General features: G+C 45.7%; 1 protein-coding gene across 1 annotated transcript; it reads right to left on the reverse strand.

Moving 5' to 3' along the window:
- Window positions 1-1,441: 1,441 nt before the first annotated feature.
- NQO1 (NAD(P)H quinone dehydrogenase 1) lies at window positions 1,442-6,569 on the reverse strand (the record flags this gene model as incomplete). The annotated part of the gene is made up of 5 exons (XM_084256643.1): window positions 6,410-6,569; window positions 6,167-6,297; window positions 3,678-3,791; window positions 2,602-2,703; window positions 1,442-1,747 (listed from the first exon to the last, which is right to left on the reverse strand). The coding sequence occupies exons 1-5, from the start codon at window positions 6,516-6,518 to the stop codon at window positions 1,442-1,444; spliced, it is 762 nt and encodes a 253-aa protein (XP_084112769.1). The 5' UTR covers window positions 6,519-6,569.
- Between the last annotated feature and the right edge of the window lie 15,183 nt (window positions 6,570-21,752).

Here is a 21,752-nt window from a genome sequence, read left to right on the forward strand (position 1 = left end):
GTATGTGGCAAGTGAGGTTCTCCGACTAGATGCTATCATAGGCAGGTAGTAAGTAGGCTGCTGCCAATTTCAGGCAACCTTACTTTGCATCATAACTTGTATGTTCTTTCAGTGCACCACAAGAGGGTGGTCTTTCATCAAACACCAACAGTTAGTAGAGATGCACTTCAGCAATTTAAGTGGGAAGATAGAACATTATGCCCGAATTGTTCACTGAAGTTAAAGAAACTCCAGGCATTTGATCTTATCCCAAGTGTCTTGGAACCAAAATGCATCCTTGAAAGATGTCAGTTTAGTAATGATACAGAGAAAAGTTTCCAGATGTTTATATAGATGAGAAATAAAGTACTGTTGGTGGAATGTTGTTTTACGTATTAGGGGTATTATTTTCTTTCTTGAATTCACCTACTGTAGCAAATGCCGTATATACATGTGTTGGTTTATTTCTGCAAACATTAAATTAGAAAACTGAGGTATAAAAGAAGCTTTTATTAGCTTTTCATTTCAAGGTATGTGTACCATATACAAATAACAAAAGCTGAAGAAAGTAACATTACATACATATTTGTCAGGGTATAGTAATTAAAACCAATGTATATTACAAACAATTATAATGACTACTAAACAAGTCCCTTAGTTAAGACATTCAGTCATTTCTTTCTCTGAGCAATTCCCTTCTGCCACAAACCACAGAGAGGTAATTAAAAGAAAAATAGATCAGGGGCCTCCCTGGTGGCTCAGTCAGTTGAGCGCTGCACTGTGAAGCTGTCCACAGCCTCTGCAGCGTGGGTTCGATCCCAGCTGGCGAGAATCCTGCATGGCAAAGCAGACCTCTCCTGTCTCGCCTGCTGCTCCCCTCAGCAGTGTATTCATCAGTCTGCCTGTTCTGTTCCCTGCTCTGTCTCCGGTGAATCATCTCACCCTCCCGCGCATCTGGCCTGTACCCTGGTTCTTATATAAAAATAAATCTTGAGAAAAAAAAAAAAGATCTTTGAAGAGTTGGATGGTGTCTAGTCAGATTTATTTATTACGATTTATTTATGCATACAAGAGCTGGGGTACAGGCCAGAGTTGGGGGGGGGGGTGAAAGGATTCACCAGAGACAGAGTGGGGAACAGAACAGGCAGATTGACTGAAGTACACTGCTGAGGGGAGAAGCAGGGGAGTCAGGAGCAGTCTGCTGTGCCATGTGGGTTGCTCCCTGGCTGGCCGGAGACTAGAACTTGTGCTGCAGAGGCTGTGGACAGCATCATAGGTTGCGTCTTAACCCACTGCGCCACCAGGGAGGCCTGTGTCTAGTCAGACTTATCCCTAAAAATTTATCTCAAAAGAAATTAAATTATGTAGAGGACCTTAAAGAATTCTGAAGGAACATCAAAGACGTCTAAGAAAGATGCTAAGCTTTGGCTACGTTTTTCTAGGAAATCAAGTTCTATGAATCTTATTTTATGGCTTTGATCTGGTTGTCAGTTGGAATGGATTTGCCCAAGTGATGACCCACAGAGAGGCCAGATTTCTTGCTTTTCTGCTCTTCCTTTACTTCTTTTTTCATTAAGAATCCTGCCTGGAAGTTGAGGTCAAAGAAGTTACTTGGAGCAAAGTATAGTGAGGGCTCATTCCAAATATTCTCTAGGCGTTTCTTCCATCCTTCCAGGATCTGAGTTCGGGCATCCGCTGGTACGTGCCCAATGCTGTATGTCAGTTGAGGTTCTAAGACTTGGAAGCCACAGAAATGGAGAATGCCACTCTGAGGATATACAAAGCACAGCAGTGAGGCACAGCTTGTACCACATACCAACAGTTAATCTGGGCTTCCCAAAAAACACCCAAATGTGGAAATGAGAGGCACCCAGGAGAATAGGTTCATAGCCACATTCTTTCACCTTCTGCGCTCTCTGCCTACCTGTTACCTATTTTAGCCTATTCAGCTGTGTTCTTCTTTAAATGAATAAAGCCTTGAAACTGTGCCAGCCTAGGAGCCTCTGCCAAAAGTACTAGAAGTTCTATTACATAAGGGAGAGGTTTTGCTTCTTGGCTGGGGACTCTTGCCAAAGCATGCAGATGTGCATTTCTCTGCCTCTCTATAGAACTAGATGAGTCTTTATTCTTCAGTAGTCTCCAATATTACATAGGTGGCCACTGCATCTGCTACTTTCTCCAACCCTATCTTGAGAGTCCAGTGGCCACCAGAACTGCTTCAGACTTCAGTTTTATTTACTGGACTAAAATCATTTCTTAAATTTTCCTGGTAGTAGTCTGAGAGATTGTAGGAATCATGTGGAGAAGGACGGGAAGATTGAAGAGAGACATCAGTCCTATGGAGAGGATCGGAACACCTGTCTATACACAGTAGGGTCGTGTGCCCTTGCCTTTGGATACGAGAGAATGGTGTTGGAGCTTATGCACACATGATTTTTACTACAAGCACACAGGTCTGTGAAGATAGATGACTCCTAAAAGGAAGCTTCCTGTAGTTCTGCATCATTACTCTGCTTTCACCTTCACACATCAGACCTGTTTTCAACTGCTGTGTTGAGGCTTTGGACCCCAGAGAAAGCTCAATTAATGAATCCCCCAGAAGGTTCACTGAAAAGTAGGTACCTGAATTGGCCAGAGGATGATATTCATGTCCCCGTGGACTCCCTCCAGAGAGTACATGGAGCCACTGCCACCAGTGGTGATGGAAAGCACTGCCTTCTTATTCTGTAAGAGAAAAGTCATTACCATCCGCATCTCCTTGGTGACAGGAAGCTAATGAAACTGCCCCAGAGAAAAAAACACACAAGTCCACCTTAGTTGCTGTTTATGCTACTTCACACCTTGGTGCCTCTGAGCCACGCAGTATGACTGCAGAAATGCTGGCCTGGATGGCAGACACAGACAGGAAGCCAGGGGCAAGCCCAGGATCCCATACTTTGGGTGTGACAAATCAGGAGCAAGCGGTCATATAATGCATAGTAAGTGTGAATAACTCCAGGTATCTATGCTGAGTTATTTGTTGTTTTTATCTGTCTACCCTCGGTGCTAACCACGTGATCCAGAAAGTCTCAATGATTGTTATACAGTATGTGGGTCTCTGGGAAAATGAAGCCAGAACCTCTTTGTACATTTTTATGATGGAAAATTTCAAACATACCGAAAGCAGAGAAAGCAGTACTATGCTGCATCCACCACCCAGCTCCAACTCTTACTACTTGTCATTTTTAGTTTTACCTAATCCTGTGGCCCCTTCCCCCTACCTTGAAGTATTTTTTTTAAGTTATTTATTTATGCACACAAGAACTGGGGTTCAGGCCAGAGGCATGGGGATGGTGGTGTGAAGATTCACCAGAGACAGAGTGGGGAACAGAACAGGCAGACTGACTGAAACACATTGCTGAGGGGAGCAGTGGGGGCAAGTCAGAAGAGGTCTACTGCACCATGTGGGTAGCTCCCTGGCTGGGGATCAAACTTGTGCTGCAGTGGCTGCGGTTGCATCTTAACCCCTTGCGCCGCCAGGGAGGCCCCACCCTGAAGTATTTTTTAAAGCAAGTCCCAAACATATCATTTCATCTATAAAGACTTTATTATGTTTCTTTCCCCAAGGCATCTAGAGCCTGACCTTATTGTCTAACTGGGCTCAAACTCTGCCTCAGAACAAAATTTACCTGTTAGAAAAAGCAGAAATATCCACCTACCCGAAAAGGTCCTTGGTCATACATGGCAGCATACGTGTAAGCGAACCCTGAGACGAGAACTCGCTCGAACCAGCCCTTCATGATGGCAGGGACTCCAAACCACTGTAGTGGGAACTGCAGGACAGAAAGCAAGGGGATCAGGTCAGGGACACCCCAATTCAGAAGACTTAGGATGCTTTGCTGCTGCCCACGATGTCTCTGTGAGCCAATTTTTCTTCAGGCCCTGGTAGTTCCTTCTGGAGGACTTAGCACATTAGAGAAATTCAAGTTACTGTCCTGGTCACTCTCTGTTTCTGCCTAAAGATACAGATACTGGATGGGCCAAAATAAAGCCATGTGCAAATAAGATTTGTTTCTGTGAAATCACACTAGGCAGCAAGGACTCACAGCCGGGGTCACAAAGTTTGCTTCAACGTGATGCTGAAATCAGTATTTTCCCAAGGGCTTGCTTTGTAGTGAGTGTGGTACTGAAACTATAAAACATGTACCTTGTGCTCTGAGTGTAAAATCCTATCATTTAAAATCAAGAGACCCACACAAATGATTCGCAGGACTAAGGTTTAATGCGGAATTCTGTGAGCCAGTCTTGCTTAGCACCTTTTGCCCTGATGAAAGTGGAGTACCAGTATTTCTTCTCATCCTTGACTCCTGTTATAAAGACACTGACAACTGGAACACTGCACAGAGGGAACAACTAGGGCCCAGAAGGAATTTATGGGACGCTGTAGCTTTCTCCAGTATGTAGAGGGTTTTTGACCTAAAGCAAAGGGGCTAAGGAGGTGAGGTTTTAGAATGAAAAGAACACAGAACTGGGCCTCCTTGATGGCACAAATGTTAAAGTCAGAGCTCTTAAGGTATCACCAGCCACTGTAGCATGAATTCAATCCCCGGGCAGGGAGCTAACCCACATGGTGTAGCAAATCTCTCCTGTCTCGCCTGCTGCTCCCCTCAGCAGTGTATTTCAGTCAATTCACCTGTTCTTCTCCCCACTCTGTCTCTGATGAATCCTCTCACCCCCACACCTCTGGCCTGCACCCCATTTCTTATATGCATAAATAAATCTTAAAAAACAACAACAACAACAACACAGAACTGTTAGGGAGATCTGTGTGCTCACCCTGATTCTGCCAACAACTCAGTTTTTTTTGCCACATAAGCCCCCTAGGGATCTGCTCTACATCCATTTGCCTCACCTGTGAAAAAAAGAATTTGAATAATCTCTCCTAGTTTCTTACATTCTCATACTTGTGACTCTGCAATTATAAGGGGCCATATTTGCAGATTCTGAGTGTGCACGCTCTCCAGTCAGAGCTGAAAATAGACTTAATTGGCTTGCAGGGTATTAAAGTTTACTCTCCCTCAAGTTGTTCTTGGAGATGTGAGAAAACTGAGCAGGAGCGAGCCCGTATGGCAGCTTGGTAAGAATTAAGGTGCTGCTTCCTCAGGACCCTTGATTTCTATGTTTAAAGACTATTGAAGAACACTGATGATGTTGGAATAACTTTCCCTGCCATCTGCTGAAAAACTGTTGGCATAAATATGCAAATCTGCAGTGTTTACATTGCCCTTCAATGCATTGCTATTTTGCAGTGCACAACCTCCACAGTTGTACTGATATAAAACAAGGTATGCATCAGATAGAAGCTAAATTTAAAGATCACCAAGGTCCTTTCCAAGCCTAAACTATGGTGATTCTGAGATGCAGAACTAAAGGTTATTACCATTGCTGCCTTGGCTGCATGAGGATAAGATGGCAGTAGAAACGTGGACCAAGAATGCATCCTTGGGGGACCTGGCTAGAGGTAATCGGCTTTGATTCATAGCCACAGGCTGGGGCAGAATAAACTTCAAAGGCTGGATTTTTTGCAGCTGATTGAATAACTGGTTTCACCCTTCTTGTGTCATTTCCAGTCTCGTACACATTCCATGTTCAGTATGAAAAAACTGGCTGGAACTGGTAGAAGCAGAGCCTGGCATTTCCAGGAAAGATGACTGACGGGAAACATATAGAGTTCCAATACTGACTGCTAAATGCTGAGGCAGCTTCCCGGAGGGGAAAAGAAAGGCCGTGGTTTGCTGCTCAACACATTAAACAGGGCAGGGCTGCTTTGGCTGCATCTTCAGCAGAGAAGTCAATCTTGTGCCTCACTCCACAGACTCTTCAGGATGCTTATAGAAGGGAGAACTGCCAACTTTGAGAACTACCACAAGGAATCACTAAGTGGAGAAAAAATTAAACACACTAGGGAAAAATCTCATGGTTCATATGTCATCTTTGCCATCACATTCGTATTTTCAAGGAGTAATACAGCCAGATCCACCCTGTCTGATAATCAGCAACGCTGCTCTTCAGACAATCACCCGTCTTGAGAAAGAATGCAGTCAAGTGGGGTTAGTGACTCTCTACAGATCTCATAGCTAATTAGGGGACAAGTCTAGGGCAATAAGAACTCAAATGGACCCACACCCCTTCTGAGGTCCTAACACACCTGAAAAATCACCAGGTCCGCAGCTTCTAGTTTCTTTTGTTCAGCCACAATATCTGGGCTCAGACGATCTTCCTTATAAGCTAGAGCAGACTCCGCAGCATACTGAAAGTTCCCAGCGTCTTTGAGTTTACCTGCAGAGAGGAAAAATGAGAGACTGAGGCCAGAATGGCCAAGGCTGGGCTAGAAAACCACCCACAGGCAAGAAGTTTCACAAAACCTCATTAAAGCAGGAGCTGCTCCTACCTTTGATATCCTCTCTGGTGATGAGAGGATTGAAGTTCATGGCATAGAGGTCTGACTCAAGCACATCCCATCCTTTCTTCTTCAGAGCTTGTACAGCAGCCTCCTTCATGGCATAGTTGAAGGATGTTTTTTCTGAGTGAGCCAGCACAATCAGAGCTTTCCTGGCTATTTAGACACACACAAGGCATAAGGAGAAAATGAGGTACCAACCTGCAAAGCTTCAGCAGCTATGTTAGACATTGCCTTATCAGTCTATCAACTGCAATATATTCTCACCTTAAAAAAATATTTTTTCTCTGGGCCTCCCTGGTGGCGCAAGGGGTTAAACACAGCACTATGAAGCTGTCTGCAGCCTCTGAAGCACCAGTTCGATCCCCGGCCGGCCAGGGAGCTACCCACATGGCGCAGCAGACCTCTCCTGTCTGGCCCACTGCTCCCCTCAGCAGTTTATTTCAGTAGATCTGCCTGTTCTGCTCCCCACTCTGTCTCTGGTGAATCCTTTCGCCCCCCCACACACACACCTCTGGCCTGTACCCCAGTTCTTGTATGCATAAATAAACAAATCTTTAAATAAAAAAATGAGAATGTGTTCACCCAACACGCCATTAACAAAATCAAAAGACAATCAACTAGAAGATATCCATACTCTTAACACAAAGAGTTAAAATCCCAAAGAATGTCTACAAACAAACAGAAACTAAGACAGACAATGCAATAGCAAAAATAAGTCAAGGATCTGAACACACTATTCACGGGTAGGAGGAAATGTGAATGACAAATGAGAAGACCACCCTGTTACAGGTTCACTGCCTGACCAGTCAGGAAAAGCAAATTAAAATGAGATGTGCTCGCTTCGGCAGCACATATACTAAAATGAGATATCATCATTTCCCCATCAGATTGCCAGAACAAAGACAAGCACCGCTCAGGGCTATTAAAATGGAAGAATTCCCTCCTCCCTCTTGCCACGGATGGGATCGATCGGATCGCAGTCACCGCCTCAGCAGCCACCGCCCGGGTAGCTCTGGCGCTGGTGAAGGTGTCCGTACCTTTGAACCGCCCACGGGGTCTGAGCGAGCCCCATCAGTGCCCCCGCGCAGTGTCACCGGCAGTCGGAGCTGGGGAATGAGGGGCCGGCGCCCGCAGTGCAGTGAGACTGCCTGCATCCGGAGACACTGGAGCGCTTCGCTATCCTGGACAGCCGCGCCGCAGGACCCAGGCGCAGGGCGAGCCGCTAGGGGTCCCCAGGCTGATAATGGAGTGACCGGTAGTTTTGCAGCTATTTCACAAGTGGGTGGATTGCAATCAGAGCTTCAAAGCATCATAAATGGAGAGAAGAGCAAACTGAAGGCTTGGAAGCCCTTGAAGCCAACTCTCAGAAGCAAGGAACAGAGTAGAAAGAAAGCAACAAAGGAGTTAGAGAGTGGTATGGGAGGCAGGAAGAGCCACCACAGACAGCAAAAGCAAATAGGGCAGGGAAGAAGCCTTTGGAAACCGCATGGGTGTGTCCCCAGGCACAGAGTGGGAACTGATGGCTCTGTTGGGGACTTGAACCCCAGGTCCTACATGCAGGCCAAAGACTCTAGACCTGCACTTGGGCCTCATCTCCCTGCAGCAAGTCCTCCTGGTGCCCTGTTCTACAGACTGAAAACATCAGGACATTGGGATAAATGATGGAGGATGTGTACTCAACTATTTTTTAATTGGAAAAAATTAGATACAGCCCAATTGTTTACTTATGGAGAACGTTTGAATAAATGATAGTACATACACACTAAAAAATATTATACTCTTAACAAGAATGAGTTAATTGTATGTATTCACCCAGAGAAATATTCATGACCTATTGTTAAAGATAAAATGAGGGCCTCCCTGATGGCGCAAGGAGTTAATTCTCAGCACTATGAAGCTATATGCAGCCATTGCAGCAAGTCTGATCCCTGGCTGGCCAGGGATCTAACTCACATGGTGCAGCAGACCTCTCCTGCCTTGCTTCCAGCTCCCCTCAGCAGTGTACTTCAGTCAATCTGCCTGTTCTGTTCCCCACTCTGTCTCTGGTGAATCCTCTCACCCCCCCACACCCCAGCTCTTGTACGCACAAATAAATAAATCTTTCAAAAAAAAGTGAATCCATTTTTATCAAATGGATTATACATTATACATTATAAAATGGATTCTTTTACCAAAAAAAATACCTGCAAGGAGATTTGCATATACTGCTATAAAGAAAAAAATATGGAATGATCACATGAGACTATTAATAATTTTCTTAGATTAAGTAAGAGGTGTAGAGGCCAGGGTGTAGAGGCAGTGGGGAGAAATGAACTCTTTCTTGGAGCTCTTCTGTATGAATAACATTGTTAGAACAAGCAAGCTTTATTTATTTATTTATTTATTTATTTCTACAAGCATTGGGTACAGTCGGAAGCGTGGGAGGGTGAGAGAATTCACCAGAGCCAGAGCTGGGAGCAGAACAGGCTGATGAAACACTGCTGAGGGGAGCAGCGGGTGCGGTAGGAGAGGTCTGCACACCATGTGGGACCCTCGCCTGTATTATGGATGAGAAAACCAAGGCACAGGAAAGTTAAGCAAGTTACTCCAAGTTCATAGTAAGTGGTGAAGCTGGACTAATTTTAAAATACAGAGAAAGAGATATATCCATACAGCAATGTGCAGAGAGCAGGGAAGAATGCCACAGAAAGAAAGTTTACCACCACAATTTCTCCTAATACTTGGGGTCCCTACTTACTAGTGGATAACCCTTAACCATTGTGACTGTGGGGGGAGGGGGAAAAGCACCTGCACCTTTCTTTTTTGATTAAAGAAAAATAACTAGAAAGGTCCCTTTAAGCGTTTGGTTCTCTTGCTTGTGGTTAATCACAATTAACTACATCTGGCCTTAGCAACGCAGACTGGGTTAAATGCAGCCAAGTGGAAGGTTCAGGCCCCTGCAAGTCCCAAATGAGGATTTCCAAGCTTGATCCTGGCATTTTAGAGTCTGAAAACTCAAGATTTGGTAGAATATAAACGTGTTGAAAAATTGAACGCTATGGAGTGATTTATCTGTTTGGAAGGACTGGAAAAGGGAAAGGAACTCCTGAGGCTCCTCAACAAACTCCAACCCCCTTTCTTGTCAACTCAAGGACGTAACGCCACGGGGAGAAACGTGAGTATATTAAGCTCTGAAATGCATGTCCTTTATGCTGTATCAGCCTATTAATGTTTACTGAGCACTGCTTTGTCACTTTTGATTCTCTTGGCTCACATTCTTTTTTTAGTGGCGCTGTACTGCGTTTCAGGTATGCAACATAATGATTTAAATATTTGGATATGATGTGAAATGATCACCCCCTCTTTTCAAAAGTTCAAGTTATGCCCCTTAACTTTTTTTTTTTTAATAGAGGCATGTTTTCTTTCTTTCTTTATTTGTTTGTTGTTTATACATGCACTGGGTACAGTGAGAAGCGCGGGAGGGTGAGAGAATTCACCAGAGCCAGAGCGGGGAGCAGAGCAGGCAGAAGGACCGAAGTACGCTGCTGAGGGGAGCAGCGGGCGGCAGGAGAGGTCTGGCGTGCCATGCGGGACCCTCCTCCGGTGGCCGGGAAGCAGCCGGGGATCGAACCGGCGCCGCAGAGGATGCGGGCAGCTTCGCAACCCAGCGCTCAACCGCTGCGCGACCGGGGAGGCCCATGCCCCTTAACTTTTACAAAAGACCTACTGTAGTACCTGTTTTATCAGAGATCTAATAACCCAACATAATGACCATATCCTCCAGCCCCTCCTATATCCAGGTCATTTTTTATGGGCAGAGTGGGTTTTTTGAACTTGGTGGGTTCAGTGGCCCTTCCTGCCACGTAACTAGCTACACGACAGGTTAGATTTTCTCAGAATTTACCCAAAGAGAAGCGACAAGACCCATAAACAAATAGCTGTGTCATTAGCCTGAAAGGAGAGGCTGGAGACAAAGTCCCACAGAGGAAAACTATTAACTGCAGACCTTCAGATGGAGCTGCCATTTGAGCTGAGCCTTGAAAGATAAATGGAGTTATTATCAGTATCTCTAGTTAAACATTCATTTCTGCCTGCCACTCACACGGTTTGCCCTCTAATGAAAGCAACCATATCTCACACAGCCCAGCCCACTTTGCTAATGTGTCTCTCCCTCTGCCTGGTTCACCTTCCAGTCTCAGTCCCTGGAAATATGCTCTGGGCTCACCTCACTTATTGACCTGAAACACTTGCTCCTTCCCCAGTGACCTATCTCCTATTTCTGCCTCACATTCCACACCCCCAACTTTTCTTTCTGCCCCTGAAAGACTAGTGTCTCACTAACCAATCCTCTCAGGCACCGGCACAGTTTCTTGAGCACCTACTATGCAGAGTCAGTGCTGTTCAATGTCCAAAAAAAAGATGCAAATCCTTGTCTTCACAGAGCATTCATTCTGGTGTCAGAAGCACAGTTTTCTGGGGCCCCAGAAACTCTGGGTGGGTTTCCAATCCCCAATTTAGCCCTTTCTCTGAGATTCTTTTTTTAAGATTTATTTATTTATTTGTTTGTTTATTTATACAAGCACTGGGTACAGTCAGAAGTGTGGGAGGGTGAAAGAATTCACCAGAGCCAGAGTGGGGAACAGAACAGGCAGACTGATGAAATACGCTGAGGGGAGCAGCAGGTGCAGCAAGAGAGGTCTGCATGCCATGTGGGACCCTCGCTGGTGGCCGGGGATCGAACTGGCACTGCAGAGGCTGCGGGCAGCTTCGCGGTCCAGCACTCAACTGCTGTGCCACCAGGGGAGGCCCCCTTTCTCTGAGATTCTAACTATAGTTTGTCAACTGACAGCAATCCCTTTCCTTCCAAAGTGTTTTAAACTTACTTTTAGCAAGATGATATTCTGCACAGGTAAGTGTTTTCAGAAGGCAGGATTGGGTCCAGAGGAAAGGAAATTACAAAAAGGTAGAGTTGCACTGCGGAAGTGGCTTTCTAAATTTTCTGTCTGGCAATTTCAGAGTGAGGCTCCCTGGGAAACTGAGTGCCCTGGCCCTGCAGATGTTGCAGCTGGTAAAGTAGAAGATAAATTGGAGGCGATCTATGCATCAGATTAAGTGTGGCTCTAAGGTTCCCTCAAGCTGATAGCAGAAGGGTAGCTGCTCACTGGAAATGGACCTACTACCAGCTCAGCTTTGCCCAGCTCAGCTTTGACTCAGCTGCTGAGTTTGGTCAAACTAAAGGGAGTGTCTTCCCCAGGTCTAGCGCTTCAATTGCTAGATCCTCTAATTTTCCTCCCCAAACTGGGAATCCACATTTTAAAGTGAAATTGCCTATATTCACTTCATAAAGTTAGCAACTTATTCCAGCGTTTTAAATAGTGTAAGGCCAAAAGGCAGTGTTCGCTGGTGGGCCAGATTTGGCCTCAGGGTTGGTTGTGAGACCTGTTTTGTAATTTTTACTTCCAAGGTTAGTTTCCCAAGAACGCCCACCAGGGTCTGTGGAGGCTGGATTGAAACAGGAATGCCCTCTCTCACTAAGCCTGGTCCAGGCTCATCCCAGGACCCTAAAGCCTTTGTTCTTTCCAGTTTGGAGTCAAGGAAGAAAAAGCAGGGCCAAGCCCTACACACTGCGGGCTCGGTGGCCGGCGCACTCACCAGCCATGACTTCTTCGGGCGCGCGTGGGCTGGGCTGGTCTGCTAGCTGCCGGCGGCCCTGGCTGGTCAAGGTTCTCCCGCACCCTGGAGCTGCGGTGGAAGGCGTCACGGGGGCTGCTCGCAGAGCGCCCGCTCCTTTATACACCCGGCCCAGGCCGGCCTACTAGAGCTGGGCAGGCAAGAGGGCGGGGCCGGCTGCTGGGTCTTGGGGCAACGGGCGGAGCACCCGGTGCAGTAGTTTTAGGGAGAAAGGGGCAATCTGGGGGGTGGAGACTTGACACACAGCCAAGAAGGGGAAGCGTGAGAGGTACCTCAAGGGTCTGGGTGGGGGTCCATCTGATCCTGCCCAGGAGCTACCGAGGTGACAAGGGGGAAGTTTTCCAAGACCTGGTCGGGCACACCCTCCGTGCCCCCCCAGCCGGGCGAAAGTGTAAACAGCTGCCCTGGAAAGGGGCGGCCCGAGAGCTGGGTGCGGACGACGACGGCGGTCCTTTGAATCAGATTCCGCTGAGTCACTGTGACTCCGAATTTGGATTTTAGGGTTGACACGAACTACTCTGAGACAATCGAGGCGATATGCTCTGGGAAAGTAAATTTGTTTCTTTCTTTGCGAGGGTGAGATTCTGCCCTTTACAGCAGGGAGCGGGGTGTGTGGAGGGGTGGGGGGGGGGTGTGCGCGGGGTGGGGGGGGGTGTGCCAGGTACAGAAGGTATTTCTGGGCACAACACAAACCTCTGCTCCTCCACTAGGGATGAATTGGTTTTGCTCCCCCAGGAGCTTGTCGGTAGGCTGACTGGGAAGGAAGAAATAGGGTAAACATTAAATTTATTTTCATTTTTATTAATTTTTTTTACATTGTTTTTGTGCGGTATTTGTGTGTGTGTGTGTGAAGATTTATTTATTGGGCCTCCCCGGTGGCGCAGCGGGTTGAGCCCAGCGCTGTGAAGCTGTCCGCAGGCAAATATCCCACCTCCATACCACCTGAGAACCAGCACCATGGTCCCTTGTGCTCTTCCCTTCCCTTTGGTCTTTTTCCCTTCTTGTCCCCTGGCTTTAAGTCTCAGATCTGTAGTTGCCTACACATTTTGTCTTTTTTTTTTTTTTTTTGGCCCTTTGTTTAGTTTCCCTATATTCCTTCTATAAGTGATATCATCCTATTATTATTTTTCCCTTCTGACTTATTTCACTGAGCATAATCCCTTCCAGCTCCATCCAAGTTGCTGCAAATGGCATGGGTTTATCTTTGTTGATTGCTGAGTAGTGTTCCTTTGTGTATATATACCACATCTTGATCCAGTCATCTGTTTTGGTGCATTTAGGTTGTTTCCATATCTTAGGTATTGTAATAGTGCTGCAATAAACATAGGCATGCAAGTATCCTTTCAAATTAATGTTCTTGTGTCCTTTGGGTAGATTCTAGGTCCATTTTTAATAATTTGGGCTTTCCATAGTGGTTGGACCAATCTGCATTCTCACCAGAAGTATAAGAGTGTTCCTTTTTCTCTACATCCTCACCAACATTTGTTGTTGTCAGCTTTTTTAAAAGATTTATTTATGCATGCATGCATGCAGGGATTGGGGTACAGGCCAGAGACATTCTGGGGGATGTGAGAGGATTCACCAGAGACAGAGTAGGGAGCAGAACAGGTGGATCCACTGAAATACACTGCTGAGGGGAGCAGCAGCAGGCGAGGCAGAAGAGGTCTGCTGCGCCATGTGGGTCACCTCCCTGGCCGGGGATCGAAGTGCTGCAGTGTCTGTGGATAGCCTCATAGTGCTGCATTTTAACCCCTTGAGCTACCAGGGAATATGGGCCATTCTTACTGGTGTGAGGTGATATCTCACTGTGGTTTTGATTTTCATTTCCCTGATTATAAGTGATGTTGAGCATTTTTTTCATATACCTATTGGACATTTGCATTTCCTCTTTGGAAAACTGTGTTTTTAGCTCTTCTGCCCATTATTTGACTGGGTTGTTTATTTTTGTTGAGTTGTAGATCTTTGATATAAGTCCCTTTCAGTTGTATGGAGTGCAGATGTTTTCTCCCAATCTGTAGGGTGTCTCGTTCTGGTTATTGTCTCTTTTGCTGTATAGGAACTTTTTAGTTTGATGTAGTCCCAGCTATTTATCTTTTTTTTTTTTTTATAGAAGAACTGGGGTGTGAGTCCAGAGATGTGGTGTGGGGGGTGAGAGGATTCACTCGACACAGAGTGGGGAGCAGAACAGGCAGATCTACTGAAATATGCTGCTGAGTGGAGCAGCGGGCAAGACAGGAGAGGTCTGCTGTGCCATGTGAGTCACCTCCCTGGCTAGGGATTGAATTGCGCTGAGACATAACTCCTAGGCCACGAGTGAGGCCCTCCCCCTACCCCCTGCTATTTATCTTTTCTTCATTGTCTTCTTTTTTAAAAAAAAAATTATTTATGCATAGAAGAGTTGGGGTGTAGGCCAGAGGTGCAGGAGGGTGAGAAGATTGACCACAGAGAGAATAGAGAGCAGAACAGGTGGATGTACCAGGTGGATGTACCTGCTGAACGTACCTGGCCAGCTGGGGAACTGAACTCATGCTGCAATGGCTGGCAATAGCTTGATACTTAACCCCTTGCACCACCATGGAGGCCCTAAAGATTTATATTTATTTTATTTATGCATAGAAGAACTAGGGTATAGGGGGGCTAGAGGATTCACCAGAGACAGAGTGGGGAGCAGAACAGGCAAATCTACTGAAATACACTGCTGAGGGGAGCAGCGGGCGAGACAGGAGAGGTCTGCCATGCTGAGGATCAAACTCAGGCCGCAGTGGTTGGCGGTAGCTTGATAGCACTGAGACTTTAAACCCTGTGCCACTAGGGAGGCCCTGTACCCCAGTTTTTCTATGCAAAAAGAAATAAATAAAATCCTTTACAAAATCAAATGTAGGGCCTCCCTAGTGGTGCAGCAGATTGAGCACAGCACTGTGAAGCTGTCTGCAGCCTCTGCAGCGCGGGTTCGATTCCCGGCCGGCCAGGGAGAAACCCATATGGCACAGCAGACCTTTCCTGTCTCGCCCGCTGCTCCCCTCAGCAGTCTTTTCAGTCTTTCTGCCTGTTCTGCTCCCCGCTCTGTCTCTGGTGAATTCTCTCACCCTCCCACGGTTCTGGCCTGTACCCCAGTTCTTGTATAAATAAATAAATAAAGCTTTAAAAAAAATCAAATGCACACAGAAAAAAAGTCATGATAGACAAAATATAAACATCTTAAATATAGATAGGACCAGTAAAGTGCTAAGTCAAGCCATATGGAACTTAAAGCGAAAAGAACAATCAGTTAATAAAGATCCTGTCTTAATTTGCTCAAACCAAATTTTCACTGAGTAAAATTTTAAACACTTACTGGCTTTAGTCTATAATCAGTATTCCACCTAGCTGACAGAAAGGACTTTGAGGATCTATACAAACTCAGAGACTTACAGGCAGAAGGGAGTGAACAAATATGTCATACTAGGTTTGAAAAAAAAGTGAGGGACCTCCCTGGTGGCGCAAGAGGTTAAGGCGCAGCACTGTGAAACTATCCACAGCCTCTGCAGCACAAGTTCAATATCCGGCCAGGGAGCTGACCCACGTGGTGCAGCAGACCTCTCCTGACTCGCCCACTGCTCCCCTCAGCAGTGTATTTCAGTCAATCTGCCTGTTCTGTTCCCCACTCTCTCTGGTGAATCCTCTCACCCCCTGCACCTTTGGCTTACACCTCAGCTCTTGTATGCATAAATGAATAAATCTTTAAAAAAAAAAAGTGAGTTGGTTATTGCAGGCTGCTTCCTGATCGACTGGATTAAGATTCCATTTCTGGGAGAGGCCAAAGCTGTGTTAATTCTCATCTTGGTGATGTGCCTGCAATGGCTGTCTCACCACCTTTTCACCCTGGTTCTAGTTTGACTGTGAGTAAACTGAATGTTCTATTATTTTTCTTGTTACAAAGTATATTGATACTATCTAAAGCCCATAAATTAAGAGACAGAAGCAAAAACTCCACATTAGAATGTAGTTATCTCTGGAACCATTAAATACACTGTTTTTAAGTTTTTCTTCTAGGAATGGAAAGTGATAGGAGATAACTACTATTTACATGCATTTAAGAATTAAAAATCCTATTTTAAGGGATAGGAAAGTTCAGTAGGGGGTTTCATTGGTCAGCAGGAGCTTGGGATGGAGGGGAATATGGGTACTTAAATAGGCATTTTACAAATTTTTTTATTTCTTTCTTTTTGTACAGCATGTGTTTATTTTTTTAAATTTTTAAAAAGATTTCTTTATTTTTATGCAAGAGCTGGGGTACAGGCCAGAGGCACTGGAGGGTGAGAGGATTCACCAGAGACAGAGAGTGGGAAGCAGAACAGGCAGATGACTGAAATATACTGCTGAGGGGAGCAGTGGGGAGACAGGAGAGGTCTGCTGCGCCATGTGGGTAGCTCCCTGGCCGGGGATCAAACTCATGCTGCAGTGGCTGTGGATAGCTTCATAGGTTGCGTGTCAACCCTCTGTGCTACCAGGGAGGCCCTTAAAAGATTTATTAATATGCATACAAGAGTTGGGGGCAGGCCAGAGGTGCTGGGTTGGGGGAGGGGGAAGAATTCACCAGAGACAGAGTAGGGAGCAGAACAGATGGATCCACTGAAATACACTGCTGAGGAGAGCAGTGGAAGAGACAGGAGAGGTTTGCTACAACATGTGGGTCCCTGGCCAGGGATCGAACTCCTGCTGCAGTGGCTGCGGATAGCTTCATAGTGCTGACACTTAACCCCTTGTGCCACCAGGGAGGCCCCTATATGTATGTTTTCTTTGAAGAGTTTTATAATTTTAACTCTTAGATTTAAGTCCTTTTTTGTGTATGATGTGATATAGGGAAAAAGTCCCATTTTACGAATCAGGAAACTCTGGCCAAAGTTGAATCAGACTCTCAGACTCCAGAGCCAGGTCCCAGACTCTGCATGCTATCAGAGTTAGAGTCAGAATTCTTGACTCTAGCTCCTGGTCAGCTGCAAATGCTCTTCTGTCTGAGACCTGGTTGCCTCATCTGTGAAAATATGGCATTAGAGTGGATTGTCTCTAATATCCCATCCCTCCAGCTTTAATTTGCTGTTATTTCAAGATGGTACAATACCCATGGTCTTCTCAGAGCTGGTTTCTGTCCCAGGAGGATATATGTACCAGGGCCCTGTATGACAACTGAAAACAGTGTTCTCAAGGCCTCCCCCAAACCCCCAGGGAGTGGGCTGGCACAGTGGAGCTGTGGGAAGCTTTGTTGATTGTCTTCATTATCTAGAAATAAAAAGCAGGGATAGGAGAACCCTCTAGAGTCCCCCATCCTCCTTCCTAGGAAAGAACACAAACAGCCTCATTAGTCACCTGCCCAGGCACCACATCCATACATGTGGCTGCTTTTTTGCAAAAGAAGTCCCCAACGCCCCCTTGCTTTTCTCTGAGCTGCGGATAATGGACTTAGGATGATAGCCCAGAGCCATGCTCAGGCCTCTCAGGGGACCTGGGCATCTGTTGTCCTCGGTGGTTCCCGTGGCTACCGGTCAAACATCACTAGAGGGAACAGGTCTTTGATATTAGGGGAGAAATGATTCTCCTCCTGTAAATCCCATCCTACCCTCCTGTCTCACCACAATGATCACTATTGCAACAAACACATGCCCTTTTGTCGGACTTCCTGTGGTCAAGAATTTCCTGCTGGAATTTTGTCACAATTATGCTAAATAGGGAGGCCTACTTAGCATAAGAGTAACCAAATTGGGCTCAGAGTTTGGGATCTGGACCCTAAGGGGCTCCCTGTTCTTGTCTTGCTGAGGTAAGAACTCAAGTCAAGACCAGTGTGAGGCACAAGAGCAAGAAATTTATTGTCAGATAAGAAGGACAGGAAAACTCCCTGAAAGAGAGGGGTCCTGTGTGGGTAGCTGCTGAAGGGCTCAGGTGTCTGCTTTGCATCCCTGTTGATTGGTTGAGGGCTGCTGGGACTCCTTTTTAGGTTACTTGGTCCATTTTCCCAGAACAAGGTTTTGCCTGTTGCTTCAGTGTTGTGTGGGTTTTCTGAACATTCAGTTTTTACCAGTTAGGGTATCCTGACCCTGACTAGTTATCTGCCCAGACTCACTCCCTCATTCATAACTTCTGTTGGGCTTCAGTCACTCTGGTTAAACTGAAATTTCTAGGGAAATGGGATGTATCAGTTGTGAAGAGATTTGTTTATTTCCTTTCATCAATGTTCATTTTTGTAGAATACTTGATTTTTTTCCCTCAGGGGTAGTCCCTCTAGATCTCCCCATGATCTATATCACCCCATGATCTATTACCATAGTCACTTCTGCTCTTCTCTCCTCTGTTTTGATTCCTCTCCTCCCCCTCCCTACTTGCAAAGAGATTTTTTTTTTAAAGATTTATTTATGCATACAAGAACTGGGGTGTAGGCCACAGGTGTGGGGAGTGAGAGGATTCATCAGAGACAGAGTGGGGAACAGAACAGGCAGATTGACCGAAGTACACTGCTGAGGGGAGCAGCGGGCGAGACAGGAGAGGTCTGCTGCACCATGTGGGTTGCTCCCTGGCTGGAGATCTAACTCATGTTGCAGTAGCTGCATATTGTTTCACAGTGCTGACACTTAACCCCTTGTGCCATGAGAGAGAGCTGTGAAGAGATTTTATCTGATGCAGCACATCAAGTTTTGGGACCAGGTCACAAAATTGAAGGTATAGAAGGGGACCCACTTTCAAAGTTTGATCTTCTTGTTCCCACAAATTAGTTACTCATCCATTTTCGTGTGGACACTTCCAAGGCTGGGGAATGCCTTTGTGACTTCCAAGAGCAAACTAAAAGAAAACTAAGGAAAAAGCATTTCCTGCCTCTTGACTATTTTCTCCCAACTGGTCTGAGTCATGCTTTCCACTTACAAGCATTTATTAAACATTGTTCAAGATCCATTGCTGTACTTGGTAAAGGGGACAACAAGATAAACAACCCCCTATTTCCAGTGTTTGCAGAGGTCCAAGCAGCTGGTAGTAAATACCCATAACACTTGCCTATCATAATGGCTCAGAGAATTACAGTCTCAGCATTGTTTTAATTATGCAAAAGGGTTTCGTTTATGAGAATTTACCTCCAAACCCACGAGCATACAAACACAGTGATCTGTAAGTTTACTCCAAATTTTCTCCAAAATTTAGGTATCCCAGAGTGGGGAACAGAACAGGGAGACTGACTGAAATACACTGCTGAGGGGAGCAGTAGGCAAGTCAGGAGGTCTGCTGTGCCATGTTGGTATCTCCCTGGCTGGGCCTCAAACTCATGCAGCAGTGGCTGCGGATAGCTTCATAGGTTGTGTCTTAACTCCTTGCACCACCAGGGAGGCCCTGAAATACTTAAATATTCTTATAGCAAGCCATTATGCTAGGGAGCTAGCGAGGAAGGGAAGGGCACCATACCTCGTATAGGAATATGCACACACACCCCTAGCATAGGCTGTGTGTATACACTCTTATGTTTTCTCTAAACTAAAACTCTTTTTTTTTAAATTTTTTTTTTATAGAGGCATGTTTTTATTTATTTGTTTGTTTTGTTTATACATGCACTGGGTACAGTCAGAAGCGCGGGAGGGTGAGAGAATTCACCAGAGCCAGAGCAGGGAGCAGAGCAGGCAGAAGGACCGAAGTACACTGTTGAGGGGAGCAGCGGGTGGCAGGAGAGGTCTGCGCGCCATGTGGGACCCTCCTCAGGTGGCCGGGGAGCAGCCGGGGATTGAACCGGCGCCGCAGAGGCCGCGGGCAGCTTCGCAACCCAGTGCTCAACTGCTGCGCCACTGGGGAGACCCTAAACTAAAACTCTTGATTTGAACTGATACTCCTATCCCAATGATACCTGAATGAGTGTATAACATTGATGCCATCAGAAATTAACCAAGCAGGCCAGAATGTAGCAAGGTCAAGATAACCAGGAGGCTGATAAACCTTGGGGGCTGAACATGACTAATACCAAGAACATCAACTATGACCAGCTGCTTTAACAAGCTGATCCAACTATGACTGGCAGTTCTGATGAGCCAATTCACCTATGACTGTTTTTGTTAAACTCACTATAAAACAGCCAGCTCGAGATGAGACAGCAGAATAGTCCTCTAATTCTCTCAGACCAATGGCCATGGTATCTTCAGGGTGTAACAGTGTAATCCCTATTGAAAGGGGAGGTTCCGGGCCTCCCTGGTGGCGCCAGGGGTTAAGTGTCAGCACTATGAAGCAATCTGCAGCTACTGCAGTATGAATTCGATCCCTGGCCAGGGAGCTACCCACATGGCACAGCAGACCTCCACTGTCTCACTCGCTGCTCCCCTCAGCAGTGTATTTCAGTCTGCCCATTCTGCTCCCGACTGTCTCTGGTGAATTCTCTCACCCTCCGCCTACACCCCAGTTCTTACATGCATGAATTTAAAAAAAAAAAGATGGTAGGAGGGACAGTGTGCAGTCAGCTTTCTAATGATCCCACCATTAATTTCTGGCATAAAAGTACACAGGGCCTAAAGTAGAATCTTGACCTAGACTCTCCTGAGCTATGAATTCGGTCATTGTGTAACCTTGTAACCAGATACCCTGTAACCAAGTTCTATGGATTAAATCTGCTAATGACTAAATACTTGAGAGAGCTCCTAACATGGTTAAGTGCTCAAACTAGTAGTTTCTTACAGTAAGAATACTAGACAGCCCATAGAATAAGGAAACTCTAAACTGAGCAGGAGTGATTTCCCACGGGGGAGAACAATACACAACCTTCAGTGCAAGAAAAGACAGTCTAAGACACACCACACACACAAAGCTATTTTTGCTTCAGAAAACACAACGGTGAATCAGAAACAAATGGAAGTGATTATTCATAGAGGCTGAGAAGAGGGCAGGGGAGGAAGGATGGCATCTAGCTGGCTCTAGTTTAGATTTTTGGAACTTGTTTTTTTATTTAAAAAGCTGGATGGGAAAAACCTTATATTATTTAAAAAAAAACAACCCCTACCCCAACTATATACTAAAGGATAACCATTCAAGCAAACATTTTTTTTTTTTTTTAAGGTAGGTGACATTTTTTTTTTTTTTAAAGATTTATTTATTTATTTATACAAGCACTGGGTACAGTCAGAAGCGTGGGAGGGTGAGAGAATTCACCAGAGCCAGAGCGGGGAACAGAACAGGCAGACAGACGGAATACACTGCTGAGGGGAGCAGCGGGCGGCAGGAGAGGTCTGCGCGCCATGTGGGACCCTCGCCCAGCGGCCGGGGATCGAACCAGCGCTACAGAGGCTGCCGGCAGCTTCGCAACCCAGTGCTCAACCACTGCGCCACCGGGGAGGCCCTCAAGCAAACATTTAAGGAACTTCTGAAGATAGCACTTTGTGTATGTGTTATCACTGTGAAGGACTCAGGAATCTTGTGTTAACTTGTCCTCACCAAGAAACTAAAATTAGTTTCACTCAGGTAGCACTACTGCCCAAGGTGGTGTGACCTCAATCTAATTGGAGCAATCTGTCAAACCCAGGAGGGAAATTTTTTTTAAAAACCTGGTTTATACTATTTGTCACCCTCAACAAAGACAATGGCTAAGAAAACTGTTTAGAATTCATTGAGAATGTTTTGAAGAACAGTACTGGAACAATTTGGTAAAATTTGAGTTCTTTGCATTAGA

This window comes from Talpa europaea (assembly GCF_964194135.1).
Source record: "Talpa europaea genome assembly, chromosome: 16".
Lineage (NCBI taxonomy): Eukaryota > Metazoa > Chordata > Mammalia > Eulipotyphla > Talpidae > Talpa > Talpa europaea.